General features: G+C 34.0%; 1 protein-coding gene across 6 annotated transcripts in view; it reads right to left on the bottom strand.

Moving 5' to 3' along the window:
• Positions 1-5,107: 5,107 nt before the first annotated feature.
• The window catches only part of LOC145239873 (tyrosine-protein kinase JAK2-like), a 115,482-nt gene continuing 101,352 nt past the window's right edge, over positions 5,108-19,237 (bottom strand). For all 6 annotated transcript variants that reach the window (XM_080103463.1, XM_080103465.1, XM_080103461.1 and 3 more), the window contains 2 exons: positions 11,485-11,651; positions 5,108-5,664 (listed from right to left, as the gene is read on the bottom strand). In XM_080103463.1, coding sequence (XP_079959589.1) covers positions 5,382-5,664; positions 11,485-11,651 — 450 coding nt within the window. In that variant the 3' untranslated portion in view covers positions 5,108-5,381. The remainder of the gene's footprint in view (positions 5,665-11,484; positions 11,652-19,237) is intronic.

Here is a 19,237-nt window from a genome sequence, read left to right as displayed (position 1 = left end):
ATTTTCATGGCAAGTGCTCGTCTGAGCTCCAGTCTATGGTCCCCCTCCCCAAACATTCACAAGAAACACTCATGTGGCTGAAAACACTATCAATAATTTCCCCCACTCTTTATCTGTGCCTAAACCTAAACGTAGATTTCATGAACAAAGCTTCTTTCTTAGAACTGCACACCTGTGGAACTCTCTTCCATTTACCTGCTTTCCAGGTAACTACAATATGGCCAACTTCAAGTCCAATGTGAACAAATTATTGATGTTCTTGCTGTTCCCCTTAAATAATCCAATTTTACCAAATTTACACTTCTAACGATTACTATGATGTTGTCCTTTTGGCCACAGTACACTCTTTAACCCTTATCCTTAAATGGCCTCTGTGCCTTGATAAGTGGTGATTCCCTTGCAAAAAAAGAAAAAATACTAATGCCACATCTGGGAATGTGATGCTGTTCAGAACACTCACAATCTAGTTTCCTACAGCCTCTTTCTCACTGAAAAGATGTTGCTCATCTCTTGTTACTTCCATGAAAGGTGCTTGACTGAGCTCTAATCACTGATTCCTCCATAAAAAATATTTACAGCAACAACTTGTAATTCTACTATCACCTTAAAGAACATTTTCTTTCTATTTACCTAAAACCTAAACAGAATTTTCATAAATTAATTTTTTTTCCCAAGAATTTTTCATTTTTAAGACATGTCTCCTCTACAAACTACAACTGTCCATATGTTGGACATGGTGCCACAGGATTGTTTCTCAGCTGACTACAACATGGTCATTTTCAAGACCAATGTAAATAAATTCTTGTTGAGCCATCCTCTTAAATAATCAAATTCTGCTCAATCACCACCACCATTATGACACTCATTTAACCCTTGGATGGCCTTCATGTGGCAAATTACACACTAAAATAATGGGATAATATTTTAAATAAAAATGTAGACTTGTGAGATTCAGTAAGAATCAAACTAAAACGGTTGACTGGCAAAATTGTATTAAAAACAAAGGAATATGGGCGATAATCGAGAATCAAAGATGGCCTTAGTGAATACTCACACAAGGTAATGTTATTTTTCTTTGAAAGTTTTTATAGATTAAAGCAAATATTTTATTTCAATTATATTATAGGAACTACGAGGGGCGTGCAATAAGTAATGCCCCTGACCCACTTCCCATAGAGTAGAGCAACAAAACTTGGCACAGTTATTAGTCTTTTTCTACATAGGAACCACCCAGAGTTATGCATTTCTCCCATCGTTTGATGCAGGCAGCTCTGGAGACCGTTTTTGTAGAACACCCCAGGTTGGTCCTCCAACCACGACATGACTTCAGAAATCAAGGCTGCATCATCTGGTAAACGCTTTCCTTTCAAAAACAACTTCATGACTGGGAAGAGGTGAAAGTCAGAGGGTGCAAGGTCAGGAGAGTAGGGAGTATGGGGAAGGATTTCATAACCACACACCCGTGCTTCTGATCTGGCAACATGTAAGTTGTGGACCAGAGCATTGTCCTGCAGGAGGAGGGTACATTTACTGATCTTGCCCCGCCTCTTGATTTTGATAGCTTCCCTTAATTTCCTCAAAAGTGAAGCATAATAGGCTTCTGTAATTGTGGTACCCTTTGCCAGAAAATCTGTCATCACTACTCCGTCCTGGTTCCAGAAGACTGTGAGCATGACCTTGCCAGTGGAGGGCTGCACTCTTGCCTTCTTTGGAGGTGGTGAGTCCAAGTTCTTCCACTGCATTGACTGGGCTTTTGTCTCTGGATCATAGTGATGGACCCAGGTTTCATCCTGTGTAATCAGTCTTTTGAAAAACTTTGACTCATCTTCTTGGCACATCTCCAAATTCATCCTCGAGCACTCGACGCGTTCTCGCTTCTGGAATGGTGTGAGCAACCTGGGAATCCAGACACCTTATGCATATGCAAATGGTCATGAATGATAGTTTCCACAGACCCTGTACTAATCTTGACATCTTAGGCTATTTGGCAAATAGTAATGCGCCGATCTTCCAAAATGGCAGCCTCAACTTGACGGACAGATGCCTCATCAATGGCAGAAGGGGGTGACCAGGTCTGGGAGCTGTTTCCACAGACTTCCGGCCATGTTTGAATTCACAATGCCAGCGTTTTACAAGGTCATATGATGGGGCATTATCACCATAAGTTTCTTTCATTTCATCAAAAGTCTCCTGTGGTGTGTGTCCTTTCAAATACAAAAAAACGGATCACTGCTCGACATTCAACAGGCCCCATTTCACACCTGACTCAGTTCAAACACCTGTAAAACAGAAACCACAATTAGTTCAGAGCTGTAATTTGCCACATAAATATAAATCATTGCACATGCAAAATTTCAGCTAGATCAGATAACTGGAAGTGGGTCAGGGGCATTACTTATTGCACGCCCCTCGTATTAGAATATCTTGCCTATTTCACTTGGTTTTAACCCAAATTTTAGACGAGGTATACACATTTTTTTTTTTTTTGCATATTGTATCCAAAATTTTGACAAACCTATTGTGAGATTTCCATCTATATTTTTCACTGGCGCCATTTTTACTTAAATTCGTTATGACCTGGTAGTTTAAAAATATTTATTATTTCATCATTAGTACAAGCAATAGAAATTCAAGTTTGAAAAAAAATTAAATTAAAATAGATTCTGGAGTCTGAAATTAAACTCAAATCTTTTCGATTCCGATTAATTGTTCCAATATGAGTTTTAACCCAAATTTTAGATGTCATCTAGTGTGGAGGACTCAGATTAGCAAGAGATGAGAAAAAAAACACATGCATAAAACCAAAACAAAATAAAATGCAAAAAAAAATTATTTTCGAGTTAATAATGAGTACACAGGATGTCTTAACATATTCTTCATTAAAAACAATCTTTTCTAGCTTGAAATCTATTATATTAATAAAGTGGATTTTTTTCCTCTGTAAATTCAATCACCTTAGGACGATGCTATATATAATTTCAATATGGTCACGCTTCTTGCCAATAACTGAGACATGTTTCTGGAATTTATCAGTTTCATTTGATTTCAGAATTTTCTATATTAGTTCTGAACGAGAGGAGTCTCACAAAAAAAAGTCATATTTAGAGGAAGTTGCAATAACTTTTACTCACACACAAAAATCTACTATCACTACCTCATCTATCACCAGGACTTCTCCATTAGATACATTTTTCAACTCAGATCGTCACCGTTTTATTTTTTAATTCCATGATATTATTTTTCACACATAATCTGAAGTGAGTGCTCCGTATTAGAAAAATTATGTTCTTATTTTTTATTAACTATTCAGGAATAACGGAATATAATTGCCTAATCATTAAGAAAAAAATGTTTGAAAAATAAAACCTTTTATTCTTCCTTTGAGAAAAATAAAAATGCTGGAAATAGTGTTCTTACATTCAGTTAAATATTAACAGTTCATATATATAAATATAAAAAATTTTGACAAGTACCAACATATCGGATTGAACATCCAATTCAATGATCATCACGCATATACACAACAACATTCTATATGACTAATCCAATTCCATCATTCAGATATTCTAATTTATTATATGTAAAAAGAAACAAAAACAAGTGAAGCATGTATGGTCCCCTGTGAGTGCACAGTGAACAAGGCATAAAAAAATGACGAAGTTCAACACACACACACACACCCCAAAAGTCCCCAGGGGACATCAAATCCTGGTGAAAATGAACAAACGGTGCAGTTTTAAGTCTTAACATATGTAAATTTGAGTTCTGCACCATGCAAAAAAAGAAATGACTAAATCCATCATTTGCCCCTCCCCTCCCTCATTTAGCCACAAACGTATCCAAGGCCTCAACATATTTAAATTTGAGTTCAGCACCACGCAAAACTGCTAAATGCACATACACAGAAAATTTTGGACAAATATGTTAAAACAGTCCCAAAAATGGAGTGTTTTTATTAGCTCTAAAAAAGCCCCTGGGGCACACTCAAGAGTTATCGCGAACTATAGACAAACAAAATTATATAGAAATCAGTTCGTTACAACTTTTCAGAAAATTTTATAAAAATCCAAGGCATCAATTTTTTTTAATAAGCACAAAAGTGTCAATTTTAGCCATTTTAACCAGAAAGGCACCCCTAGGGAGGCAACCAGAGTTTTTCTGGAAAATCCGTTTTGTTACTTTTTTACTCACATCATGTTTAATGTTTATGCAAAATTTCAAAAAATTCCAAGGCATAGTAATGTAGAAAAGTGCAGACAGATGAATGGACACCGGTGAATTTACAGGTCCACCCTCCTTTTGTCGAGGGACCAAAAAAAAAAAAAAAAACAATTTAATTTTAATTTGTTTTGATTATTTGCCAAAGAAAATAAACAATTCCTTTCCAAGTAACAAAATCTGTTCCTCTGAGGTTTTTTTTTCTTTTTTAAATAGATTCACCATTAATCTGTTATATCTGTTCTAATACCATACTTAAACTTTTCTCTCCTCACTCAATTAAGGAGAAATCCTTCTAGACTGTGTCAATTTTTACTTCAGTCCTAATCCAAAGTGGTCATTTTGGGGAAAATGAATTTTTCCCAAATAAACAATCAGATACCTATTCCTAACAAATACCATACATTTATTGCAAAACAGACAAAATAATCTTTCTTTTTTTTTCATGGAACAATTTTTTAAAGATATATCCTTAGTTGAATAACTTTACTTCATTTATTTTGTAATGAACAACTTAAAATATATATTTTCTTAAATATAACTGTATGAACCAAACTAAACCTAAAATTTAGTTTGATGTAAAAAAATAAATAAATTAAAAAAAAATGTTTCATTTGTATTATTTAGCAGTATCTATAAATGTATTAATATTGATATTTTTAATTAAAAACAATTGAACTAGTCTGTATGGAGGAGAATTTTCAATATATTAATCTTTTTTCATAATTTGGATAAATCAGTGTTACTAAACTTGTTTTCATTTCTCAATGAAAATAATAAAGACCTTTATAAACACTCTTGTACACACATCATGATGGGGGGAATAGGGACATTTTTTTTTTCCAAAATATAATACAAGCCTGCTGCTTCTTGAATATGCTTGTTTGAGAAAAGTTACATGTTTTTATATTTTTCAGGATTTTTTTTTTAATACTTCATTGGTATTTTTTTTTTTTTTTACATTAAAATAAGTATTTTATATTTTCACCGGGCAATAGATTCTGCTATATATATATATAATCAATGTAAATATTACATTCTTACCCTTGTAATAAGTACTCATTGAGTTTTTTTTTCACACATCTCAAAATATATACATATATATAATTAAAATATCTTAATACATATCTCACACGTCTCTATAGATTTGAATATATAATGTTTCAGTAGGAATTATTCAAGAATGTTATCTTCAGGTCCCCAAAGTCAGGTCTTTTTGATAATTCGAAGTTCCAACAATCTTGCATCTTTTTATACATCGCTTTTGGGCAAAGATCTGGCTTTGGCAAACGTTTGCCAGATTTCAAATGATTAATGTACTCATTAAAGTCTTTGAATTTTCTTTTGTAAGAAGGCGAAGAACCACATGAGTAACATTCCCACATGAGGACCCCAAAACTCCAAACATCAGATTTACTATTAATTTTCTTCAATTCTGGAGCGCTCCTGGGGATAAAAAAAAAAAACATTTGTTAGTTAAACAGGTCTTTTTCAGTAAGCAAATAAAATGACATAGCATCATAATGTACATTGGACTGAAGAAGGAAGGGGTGGGGTGCAAATAGCAAATGGTCTCTGTCACAATACATGAATATATAAATCATGATTCTCCAGTCATGATCATTCTAAACTAAGAAATTATCAAGCAATGTCATGGATCTACAAAAATTACAATTTATGATTTTAGGAAAAGCCTTTAAAAGAAAGTAATGATCTGGATTCACATAATACATTCATATATTTGGAGCTGAAAAAAAAACCCCAAATATTCTGAACACATTAAAATTGACATATCGGATTGACATATGCTGAAGACCCTAACCTTTTGCCAAATTAAAAATAAATATATTAATACAACACAAATCTGTGTGTTAGATTAAACTTACACTCCAACTCAATGAATATTTAATGCTAAAGTAAACATGAAGGATACAAAAAATAAAATTCATTAAGAAGTTTGTACAGATACACCTGAAGAAGGTCAGAGATTACATTGGTCAAATCATCGAAGATGAGAGTAGTTTGTGTTTCAAAACATGAAAAGTTCACGGGTTTTCCAACTGATTTATGATACTTTTTTGCATGCTAAATTCCAAAATACCATTGATTTTTCTGTGTTAGGTTTTGTTCTAAAATGTACTCTATTTCTTCTCCAGCATATTTTTCTAAAATATTACAATCCAAGCATTTATGGGCTTTGCTTTGCTTTTTATTTCTCTTTTCAGATCTTAAAAAAAAAAAAAAAAAAATGGATGTGAAAAGTGTAAAAACTGTTTTAATAGGTTCTGTTTGATCTGTGGATCTTCCAGCCCGTCAAGCAAATATTATAGATTTTGTGAATAAGGTATATCACGCTTACTTTGGAGTCAAATTAGGGGACCAGGATAAGCTATTCGCTCACCATAACTGCTGTAAACGTGTAGAAAACTTATAGGATTAGGAGAATAAGAAAGGGAAGAGTATGCTATTTGATGTTTCAATAGTGTGGAGGGAAGGGAAAGATCACATTACCAACTGCTATGATAATCTCAAAGGCATTGATCACAAGAACAAGCACCATGTTTAATACCCTGATGAAGTCAGTCTTCCATGGCTCGGATTTTCCTGTTCTTCAGTTAAATATCACCATGGAATCTAATGGCATGATCAATACAGTTAAGTGTGATGAATACAGATAAGAGGAAGACAACCAAACATTGCTGAACTCAAAGATATGACTCAAAGACCTAAAAGTTTCAAGAGGAACATCTACTAGTGCCAGGAACAACATTCTATTGAAAGAGAGAATTCATAAAATTGTTCATTTTTAATGAAGCATTTTCAATTGTCTCCTGTAGCAATATTGCTTACCTGATTGAATTACTTGATCTGAATTATGATGTTGTGGAATGGAGATATTTCACTGACTCATCTAACAGAAGTCTCAGCAGTTTTGAATTTGGAAACAAATTTTCAAGTTTTGTTGGGCGCTCAGTTGAAATGAAAAGACCACACAAAAGCATAGAATGTTTGTTATCTGCTCTGAACTACCAAAAACATAAATGATTGATCTTTGACAATTTTAAAGTTGTTGGACTTATCCTAGAACTTCATGATGGTTATATATCGTATATGTATCCATGTTTTCGGTGCTCATCGGATAGTCATGCCAGACCAGCATTAAGTAAGACAAGAGTGACCATCAGACAAGGATTAAAACAATATTTTTGTTCTACCCTCTTGTTGAACAAAGTAAGGTGTTATTTTCAACCCACCATATTAAATGCTGTCTGATGAAAAAATTTGTAGAGACATTGAACAGGGAAGGTGGGAGATTTGCTTTCATCCATCAGAAGTTTCACTAAAAAAATATGGAGAAAATTAAGGCATAAGCACACACACACTGTTTGCTTCTCTCAATCAGGTAGAGCTTTTTTTTATCAAGATAGGCCTGTCTTACAATTGCAAATTTATTTTTCACCTTAATTTTATTACTAATATATATATATATACACACACACACACATTTTTTTGTTTCAAGGTTAAAAATAAAATATCCAAAAGTAAAAGTAAAAACAAGATATTATTTTATTCAATTTAAATAAACAAAATTACCATTAGTGGCGACAATAAATCTACTGTTTCAGTCTAAAAAGACTTCATCAGGCGACGAAAAACAGCCTCTGATCTTAGTCGAGGCATGATCTTCATGAAAATCAAAACCAAATATGAAAAACCAAACAAAAAAAAACAAGAAAAGAAACAGAAAGAAAGCAATTAATAAGGTCTTTTTTTATTATTTATAACTTCTATATTTTGAGTTTGGACATGTGTGTTAGTTTTAAGAGAGGGGGCAATATTTTAATCAGTTGCTATGAATTCAAATGTTGCAAGCATTTTCATTTTTAATAATCTTGGTTAAATGCATTGAGAAAACATTGCTTGAATTAAAAGTTTAGTTAAATATAAGGACCTAAATTTAATATCCATTTAAATTTAATATTCTAAATTTAGTATAGACACAACTAGTTTAATTTACTCTATAAAGATTCTATATTAGTCCTTAGTTGAAATTATACAATGTGGAATAAAACTACATCTTATGTTATATCTTATTTATAAAATCATTTTATTAGAGTTAAATTTTATCTAATAGATCGATGTTAATATAGGAGGTAACAAATTAAGGCATCATATATAATATTAATTAAAATTTGTTAGATTAATGTTAATGGTTTTGTCACCTGATGAAGTCTTTTTAGACTAAACTAGTAGAGTTATTGTTGCGACTAATGATAAATTTGATTACCTAAATTGAATAAAATAATATATCTGTGGGAGCCTTTCCTAGTCTCACACAAAAACACGCGTTCACATCTCAAGCCATATTTCTTGTCATATACATACACGCACACAAACATATGCGTACATGTACACACAAGTAGATACATTCACGTGTATACTCACACGTGCGCACACATGGGCAACGTCACTTCCCCTTTCAAAGGAAATCCACACATGTGCAAAAGACCACCGGAAACAACTATAAAAGCAAGAGACAAGCTGTTTCCAGCCCTTTTCGGACCAGCTCTCCAGCTGAGAGGTTCAACGAACCAGCCGCCTCCCTTTCGGGAGGCGCCCGCCAGTGCACATCACGTCCCCTGCTACTGTATGTGTGGGGGCAAGAGTTAACAGACAGTACGTACACCTTACACGTTTTCTATCTCCATGGCCTGGATTGACTTTTTCTCACTTTCTCTCGCTATACTACAATAGACTTTCCTACTCACCAGCTAATAGCAAGAGACGCACACCAAACTGGATTGACTTTTTCTCATTTTCTTTCTCTCTCTATACTACAATAGACTTTCCTTCTCGCCAGTAAACAGCGAGAGACGAACGCGGACATGAACACGTGTTGTACCCTTTTCTTTCGTGTGTTTCTTCACGAAATAAATTCTAGTTCGTTTAAATCAAGTAAACGTGTTGTTCGTTCCTTCTTCAAAGCAATTCATTTTTCCTATTTTGTACGACTGGTGGATATGTATAATATATCCACCAGTCCACTACATATGATTTTAATGGTTCTCAAATAAGGGAACTTGTCAAGGATACTAGTTTTGATGCTGCACTGAATCTTGCTGAACTCTCTGCCTGGTTGTCCTTTAAGAAAGTGGTTGATGACAGGTTAATGAAGAATTTTCTTCAGTTTGATGCACACATGTCAGTGAAAATGTATTTCTTTGAGTTTCATCATTTTCTATAGAATTCTGTGAAGACTTTAGTGAAGAACAAGGTAGGCACTTTCGCCATTATGGAGGGATGCTATCAAGGGATATCAAATTTTTGTTTGGTGTGTACAGAAGGATTGCACAGTCTGATCAACACAAACGAAACTCTATGAAGAGACCATTCATCCATTAGTAGCTTGTGATACTATCGATATTCCTCACATCAAGTGTTAGGATGTGTAAAGATAGGAAAAATATATAACAAATAAATAAGAGGAAATAAGTTTATCAGCAGAACAATAACGAGGAAGTTGTTCACCAAGCTACACAAAAGAAGCTTCATAGAATAGTTAATCAAGGTGGGACAGTAACAAGAACAAAAGGACTGAACAATGATATGTTTAGAGTTCATTTCAGGGGAGTTTTAGGAGTGTCAATGAATTCTGTGACAGTTCATAACAGTTAGAGACAGTTTAGCACAGTTTTGGGTTTTTGACAGCTGATGACAGTTAATTGAAAAGAACTGCAAGTTCAACACAGGTCGCAGCTCGAATGAGACAGGGAAATGAATTGATTGGCATCGGCAGACAATTATTACGATGTGGATCTTAGTGTGTAGTGGGGAGGGGGAGGAAGACACACACAGAGTGCAACTGATATTTGCAGAATGTGTCAGAGTTTTTTTTTTTTTGGGCTTTGTTCTATTTCTTGGCAGCTGCCAATGTGAAAGAGACAATGACACAGGCAGAAGAGAAGATGAAGGAGAAAAAATCCATGGTGCAAAACATTAGTGATGTTGTCGAGCTATTACAAGGTTCCTTAGTTCATTATACTCTTCTTGCTATCTATTTAAAATATTTTGTAAGCCCTCTGCTTATAATTCGGTCTAATATTTTCAATATTGTTGCATTCACCTACAATTAGGTTAGAATTTTGGTAATTTTTAATCTGCTAATATTTCATTAAACTGATTTAATTGAATAAAATGAGCATGACTTTTGGATTCAGTACAAAAGACTTAAAAAAGTATAATATATGAGGTGCCTTAAATAAGTTTCCGGACTTTTTTCTACAGGCATTTAAAATTGTCTAACTCTTAAATTCAGTATGTTATAAGATGATTGAATAATATTTATGATTTCAGGTTCAAATGAACAGCTACAGCAGGAATTGGAATACACCCTACTAAAGCCTGATTGTCACAGCTGGTTAATTTCCAAAATGCAAATGAGCACACTTTAGGAGAACGGTATCCAAATAAATTCTGTTTTAAACTTGGAAAAAAATGTCACAGAAACGTATGGAATGCTTCAGACTGCTTTTGGACTATCTTGCATGAATCAAGCCTCGGTTTTCAAGTGGCATAAGAGATTCCAGGAAGGCAGGGAGACTGTAAGGATGATGGGAGGTGTGGGAGGAGTAATGAAGTCAGAATACCAGAGTTGATTGGCCAAATAATGAATTTCATGGATAAGGGCCGTCGTGTGTTTATAGAGACAATAAGTTCACAATTTGATGTCAATGTGGGAACTGTAGGCATAATTATTCACAAGAAACTGAAAATGTGGAAGATTTACACAAAGTTTATCATAATGGCGCCCCATCCTTGTCACAGACTATTTGACCAAGATCAGCATCAAAACAGTTCCTTACTCTCCCTATAGTCCAGACCTTGCTCCCTGTGACTTGGTTATTCCCTAAGATCAAAGAAAACCTTAGAGGCTGTTATAATGTGACAATTGAGGAGACGAAAGAGGCTGTGACGAGGGTCATTAACACACTCACACATGAGGACTTCCTTGGGGCCTTCTAGAAGTTGTTGGAACGGTACAATGAGTGCATTGCAGTTGGAGGAGATTACTTTGAACAGGACCAGGGTTTCATGTTTGCACTATTAATAAAAATGTCCAAACGAAAAAAGTCTGGAAATTTATCGAAGGCACCTTGTATGTTAGACCTTCAACACCACGCAGACTAGTGTAATCATTCCTCATCTAAAAAATTCTGAAATAAAAGGTTTGTTTCTGTTAATCAAATGATTTTAACATTTGCTTACCAAAGAAGAGGCAAATTTGTTTGTGTGTTTGTCATGTAATAATCGCCTTCGTAATCTCGAGATAAACCAAAGTCAGTTATTTTCACGTGGTCATATTCGGTCAGCAGAACGTTTCTGGCGGCTAAATCACGATGGATGATCTTCATTTGCTGAAGATATTCCATTCCCTAAAAAAAAAAAAAAAAAAAAAAAAAAAAAAAAACAATTATACAATAAAAACATAAAAGAACTTAGAAAAATTTATTAAGCTTAGAATAATTTCAAATAAAAGCATAAATAACGATTTATAGCTATCTATAGACCAAAGAATTCTTATACAAGGCAGTCTTGCTCAGTTTGTAACTATTTTACTTGTATCCTGAGAGACCTTGCATGAACAAACATGTTCTATCAAAACAGACACACAGCCAAACAATTCAATGTTTCTCTTACACCTCGAATGAATGTAAACTGAGGGATGTTTTTTTTGAGGAGACAATTTACTGGGATAAAGCTATTTTTTTAAAAGTTAATAAGTTTTGTGAGAAAAGAATTTATACAATCTGAACACAATTGTCTGCCTGTTTATTTCTTTGTTATACCACAGCAATATTACAAAAGATATGTTCACATTATAGCATAGAATGAAAGTTATTTTTTTTCTACACATAGATGTGGTAAATTACAGGTTCACAGCTTAACTAACAATTTGTTTTTGTTTGAAGCAAGGTGAACTGGTTTCTTTCGAAGGAGGAAGTTTCATAGGAATATTAAATTCACAAGCAGTCTCAAGTCATTTGTATATTCCCGTCAGAGGAGATGACAATATCAGGTTTTTCAGTTCTTACAGGGAGGTGTCAACGTCTTCCTAGATACAGCACGTGATATTCCCAAATAATCACCCATTTAATACTGACCAAGCTCAATGTTGCTTAACTTTAGTGATCTAATGAGAATCAATGTGTCAATTTGATAATACCATATTTAGCTTAGTACTAAATTAATGAAAAATTGAACCTTGAATCCAATTGGATTGAACTGAAAATAGTTGATTCCATAGTCAATGATTGTATCCGTGCAACTAATCATGCACACCCTAAACAAAACTGGAGCTTTCACCTGGCCTTGTCAGTGAGAGGATTTAAGGTACTTGCGAGTAAATTACGTAAGTTTGTGCAAATTTATTTTTTAAATTTTGGTACTGATTTATCTTCTAATAAACAAGTAGGAAAAGTTTTCACTTCAATCGCAGCTAAATGATTTTCAATATATTAGTTAGAATCAGAAAGATTTTAAATTTTAAAGTCATAATCATAGTTGCAGTATTCACCCTCGATGGGGTTAGCCAGTCATTTCCAACAAGTTCACCATGTCTCAAACACTAGCTGCCTGAGTATGGCGATTCAAGGCCGTTTCTTGTTATGAGTGCAGCTATTTGCAGTTTCAGCAATGGATCTTGTAAAGGTGAGGGCCCAGAATCAGTTCAGCATCCTGCCTCACCATTCTCAGCCAGATTTTGAGTTGACCAATGCTATGTTTCTTCCAGCGTGGTGGTGTGGGTTGATGACTTCACAGATGAAGTCACCTGAGTGTAGTTGAAGGGTGTGACTAAACCAACAAAGTCGTCTGGCAAGGGGGATTTTTGAAGGGAGTGAAACTTTACTGTTGGAGATAAGCTGTTGCTAGCAGACAAAGAGGATATGGTGTAGGGTTATTGAATACCTTCAGTTTGCGTAGGTCACTTGCAACATAAGGCAGTGGAGGGGAGGGCATTAGCCCTAGGTATATCTAAGACTTTTGACAGGGTATGGCATGATGGTTTTCTCATGAAAATCAGATCCTATGGTATTACTGGATGAATACTTAACATAATTAAATCCTTCTTTAAATGAGAGAAAAATCTAGGTTGTCCTCAATGCTTGTACATCTAAACAATATGATATAAATGTGGGTGTACCTCAGGAGTCTATCCTTAGACCTTTATTATTCCTGATATTCATAAATAACCTCTCTGATAAAATAGTCTTTGAGATGGGTATATCTGCTGCCAACACCATGAGAGAAAAACAAACAAACACATACCCAAGGCAAAGGTGGAAACGCTAGAGGAAGACCTCCAGTCTGTAGTCGAATGAGGTCTAAAATGGATGGTAATGTCCAATGCTGCCAAGATTAAGCTTGTCTCCTTTAATAATCACAAGAAACCTTCTCAATCACCAATAGCTATAGCTAAAGATACATTACCTTAAACCTAAAAGTACTTCATTTAAACTGCTCGGCTTAACCTTCACAGGGAACAGGAGTTGGAACATATACATTGAGAGCATTGCCAAGGTTGCTGTGAAGAAGGTGGGCTCTCTCTACCATGCTAGAAAGTTACTTATGCCTGAAAGTATCCTGTACTTATACAAGGCCACCATTCGCCCATGTATGGAGTATTGGTGTCACATTTGGGATGGTGCATCTGCTACTAGTCTCTCACTCCTGGACAGGGTTCAAAAGAGAGTCGCCAAAGATCCAGAACTGTCACCTAAGCTTCAGCCTCTGTTCCATTGACGAAATGTTGCATCCCTCTGTCTGTTTTACAAGTATTTTAATGGTGAATGCTCTGACGAACTACAAGCCCTTGTACCCCCTCAACGTAAATACCCCCAACAAACCTGACAAGCAGCAAAGTCCCACCCCCTACACAGTTGAGATCTCTAGATGTAAGAAAGCCTCCTACTTTAATAATTTCTTTCTTAGAACTGCTAGACTTTGGAATTCTCTTCCGGGTTCCTGCTTCCTCAACTGTACTGACATGCAGAAGTTCAAGTGTAATGTGAACAGACATCTTGCTGCTCAACTCCCTACATAGTATCCCTGCAACTTACGTCCCTGATAATAACCCCCTACATCAAAGTGGCACTGTGCCTCGTTTGGGGTGAAAATGTAATTTTAAAAAAATAAATAAAACATAGGCCAAGTCTCATAGCCATAAAGGAGTATAGTGCAGATGAGGGTCTTTGATGTTCAGCCTTATTTTTGGAGGGGACCAAAGTCGTGAGAAGTTGATAGAAGGCAGTGCAAACATTGCTGATGTGGTTGAGGATGCCTTCTTCCCCTTTGACCAATTGCGGTAATGATGGAGTCAATGGCGATATCATCAGAATAGTAGTGATTCAATATTTGTAGACAGTGACTTATTGTTACACCATGAAAGTTGGTCATGGCGTTCAATGTGATCCAGTCGATGGCATAATTGAAGAACATAGGCGAGAGAATACATCCCTGTCATACACTAGAGTGAATGTCAAAGAAGTATGACACTTGATCATACACGCAGACTTTAGAGCGGGTGGAGAGCTCTTAGTAGGCTTCGGATGAGCAGTTTTGGGGGCATGCCATCGGTATATATGATCTTTCAAAGGGCTCCACAGTTAATTCAAATACAGTAGCAAAGTCAATGAAGCAGACAATGCTCAAGTATTCTTCATTACAATAGAAAAAGGCAAGCATGAAAAGTAATATGGTTAAGCTTAAACATGGAAAAGTAAAGGACTAGTTGTTAAAACTGAAAAAGAAAAGGACAAGATATTCTAATAAAAAATATAATAAATTTATAACTTAAAATATTACAGCATTAAGAATTGATTATATAATGTTAGATAAATTTTTTAAAAATTTAATGCAGCAATATTTTAAGTTATAAATTAATTATATTTTTTACTAGAATATCTTGTCCTTTTCTTTTCCAGTTTTAACAACAAGTCCTTTACTTTTCCATGCTTAAGCATAACCATATTACTTTTCATGCTCGCATTTTTCTATTGTAATCTATGATTTTTTCCAGGCTTCCAATAAATTCACTGGTTCTTTCTTTAATTTTAGTCTTATATTTTTGCCCTCATAAACACATATGTAATAACAATGTATGGCACTCGTCTGCTTTCAATAAAATCCTCCCAATTATCTCCCTTTCATGCTTTCATTCTCTCTGTTTCACTTGTTACTTCTCTTTCTGTGACAGCAGTGAATTAGTAGCAACAGTAGTCGCTGAAGCAATGTGGTTGCTATGGAAACCACTCATAAAAGGCGTCGCTCACCTCATTACATATTTTTACGATTTTGAACACCAGAAAATTCATCATAACTTTTGTTTTACTGAATGAAAATTTAAAATTACTTTTCACAATATAGCTGAGAAGGTGATTTATAAACTGTAATAATTGTTTGAAATTTGGTTGGAAAATGAGTGAGTGGTAAAGCTTCAAAGCAGTTCGAAATGACTAAAACTGTCACTTAACCATATATTCAAACATTAACGTGTTTGAATGATAGAGTGAAAATCTGATGAGTACATCCTTGGCCTGGGTGAAATCCGCATTGGTTTGGCCTTCTCCATGTGTCTTTTTGTTTTTGAAACTGCTTCAACAGGATGATAGCAAAGATTTTTGCAATGATATTGATAAGGCTGATACTGTAATAATTACTGTAACAATGTTCATCATCTTTCTTGTGAATTATTGTGAATTTCATGTGTTAAATTAAAGAGAGACTACTTTTGAAATAGCAATTAAGCCATTTTTTTTTTTTTTTACATAGACATCACCATTTATCAAGGCCACTCGAGGATAAGGGTTAAATAGTGTACAGTAGAAATTGGACAATGGAATCTATGCTTCGGTTTAGGTACAGATAAAGAGTGGGGGAAATTAGTGATAGACGGGTGTTTCTTGTGAAAGTTTGGCGAGGGGGGACTATGAAAATAACGATAAAGCAGAGATAAACTCACAACATCTCTTCTGTGAGAAAGAGGTTGCAGGGAAGAGAAAAGGACATCCCCCACAAGGCTACAAAGTCTATTTTGAACTCTATCAAGGCAGGATAAGTCCTTTCTAGCAGCTCCTTCCCAGATGTGGCAACAGTACTCCATCCTTGGCCATTTGATAAGAGGAGACAATAGCCTGCAAGTAGTCATTTTATTTTCTTCATGGCCACCTGGGATTGATAAGGAAAGCTCTGAAAAAATTATGAAACAACCCAACCAAAGATGGTTTGTAGAATTATTTGAAATATATAAAACATGTATATTATGTGACTTTTTACATAACATTACAAGTGTCCATCATGTATTAATATGAACTACAGATGCATTTGGATGTTTAGGTACTCTGTGCACTGATATTTCATGGTTTCTTTAACTTCATCTTGAAACTGTTCAGAAATTAAACAGTGATCATAAAACATGAAAGTTTTAAATAAATTATTGAATTATAAGCACGAATATATAAATCTCACTATGCCTGTGTGTGTGTGTGTGTGTGTGTGTGTGCGTCTCCGTTTTTAAATTGTATGTCCTCCTAGACGGATGGTCATTTGACGGCGTGCAGTAGCTAAAAAAATGCATATAGGGTGCAGAATTTTATTAGGTGTGTTTAATTGATTAAAACAATTGCTAAGGGATTCAAAAAAGGGGTTCAAACTTGAAAGAAATGACAACTTAACGAGCATGCACACAATCTGTAACAGAGGTTTATTTATTTATTAAATTTACCAGATTATTAACGCAATTGTTTCTTTGGTGCAACGCGTAGCGTCGTCGATTACTAACATTAATATTGCAGGTTCGAGCTCCACCATTTCTTTCTTTCTCTTTTTTCTTTTTTTTTTTTGTTACATTCCAATATTCTGGACTTTTAAATGTTACGTAATAATTATAAAAGAACATTTTTATATAAAAAAATACGGAAAAATTTTTTTGCTGTACATAACGAGAATGTCATATTCCAAATATATTGGATGTATTATATATCGGCTTATTTGTTACATTCCAATAATCACGTAAATAGATCCAGTAGTGGAATTTTGTATTGAATTCATTCCTAAACTATTTAACCGATCATTATGAATTTTATTTATGTGTACATGTTTATATATTTTTATGTATTGGATTCACTCCTAAACTAATTAACTGATCATTATGAATTTTAATTATGTGTATATGTGTATATTTGTATGTATTTGATTCGCTCCTAAATTAAATACCGATCATTATTAATTTTAATGATGTGTATATGATTATAAATTTCTGTGTATTGGATTCACTCCTAAACTAATTAACCGATCATTATTAATTTTATTTATGTATATATGTCTGTATATTTGTATATATTGGATTCACTCCTAAGCTAATGAACAGATCATTATTAATTTTAAGGATGTGTTATGATTATGTATTTCTATTATTAGATTCACTCCAAAACTAATTAACTGATCATTATTTATTTTAATTATGTATGTATGTTTATATATTTCTACGTATTAGATTCACTTCTAAACTAATTAACCGATCATTATGAATTTTAATGATGTGTGTATGTTTATATATATGTATGTATTGGATTCACTCCTAAACTAATTAACCGATCATTAATTTTAATTATGTGTATATGATTATATCTTTTTGTGTTTTGGATCAACTCCAAAACTAATTAACTATGAATAATATGTAATGTATATGTTTGTATATGTCTATAGATATCATATTCCAAAAATCACATACAATGTTCACTTTGTTAATGTATTCATGTGTACAAGGAATTTTATCCAAGTAATAAGGAATAGTACTCTTATGAAAAACTTATGTAAAATCATCGAGTAGTTTCATCTTTATATTAGAAATAAGATACTTGCACAGTATCCTACACAAGAAATAAGGTACTTGTGCAGTATGGTACTCACATGAAAAAACAAAGAATATCTTACCTGTGACGTACATAAGTTATTAAAACTGTAAATCCCATTACATATTCGAGTAGTATAACTTACATCTAAAAAATTATGTGCTTCTTCACTATAGCACCCAGATAAAAAAAACAAAAAACAAATTCTTACCCCCTAATGTACAAAACATTTAGTACAACAGAAAATTTAATAAAAGTATTGAGTTCTTTCATTTTTAAATTAGAAAAAGGTACTTGTACAGTATTACACAATAAATAAGGTACTTGTACAGTATAGTACCCAAGTGACAAACAAAGAAAATTTTTCTTGTGACGTACATAAAAGTAATCAAAACCGAAAATCATGTAATATATTCGAGTAGTATGACATTCATATAAGAAATAAGGTGCTTCTTTACTATAGCACTCTGATGTAAAAACAAATTCTCACCTGTGACACACGGAAAAGTTAGCACAACAGAAAATTATGTAAAATTATTGAGTAGTTTCATCTATATCTTAAAAATGACGTACTTGTACATTATCCTACCCAAGAAATAAGGTACTTGTGCAGTATAGTACTCATATGAAAATCCTACCTGTGACGTGCATAAAAGTTATTAAAACCAAAAATCATGTAATATTGTTATGTAGCGGATGTCTGGGACCATCCGATACATAACGGTTAAAATAAACCCCCTTTAAGAAACTCGAAAGGAAGGCATCGAATATTGATTGTCCACCAGTACAAAGTGACAAAAATAATTACGGCGTAAACAGAAAAATCGGACAACGATTTTTTGTTTACAAAGTGAAGTGATTGTGAGGGAGATCGCATATTTTGCTGGAATGGGACATTCCTTTGCGAGAACAAAGAAAGATTGGAATGTCCTGGAAAAACAATTATTGTCAAGGCTGGAAACGTGTTTGTGAAAGCACGTGCAATAAACAAAAACAATAGTCGCCCGGCTAAGAAAAAATGGGTTACTGGAGATCTGGGTCAAATGCAAGCAATGCATTTGTAAACAAAACTAAAACTTGCTTGGGAATTGAAGAATCAATTATCGACA

Source organism: Euprymna scolopes, chromosome 19 (genome assembly GCF_053919585.1).
Source record: "Euprymna scolopes isolate OS-2025 chromosome 19, ASM5391958v1, whole genome shotgun sequence".
NCBI classification, from domain to species: Eukaryota; Metazoa; Mollusca; class Cephalopoda; order Sepiida; family Sepiolidae; genus Euprymna; species Euprymna scolopes.
The sequence above is the reverse complement of the archived record's forward strand: the minus strand, read 5'-3'. Positions and strand labels throughout refer to the sequence as shown.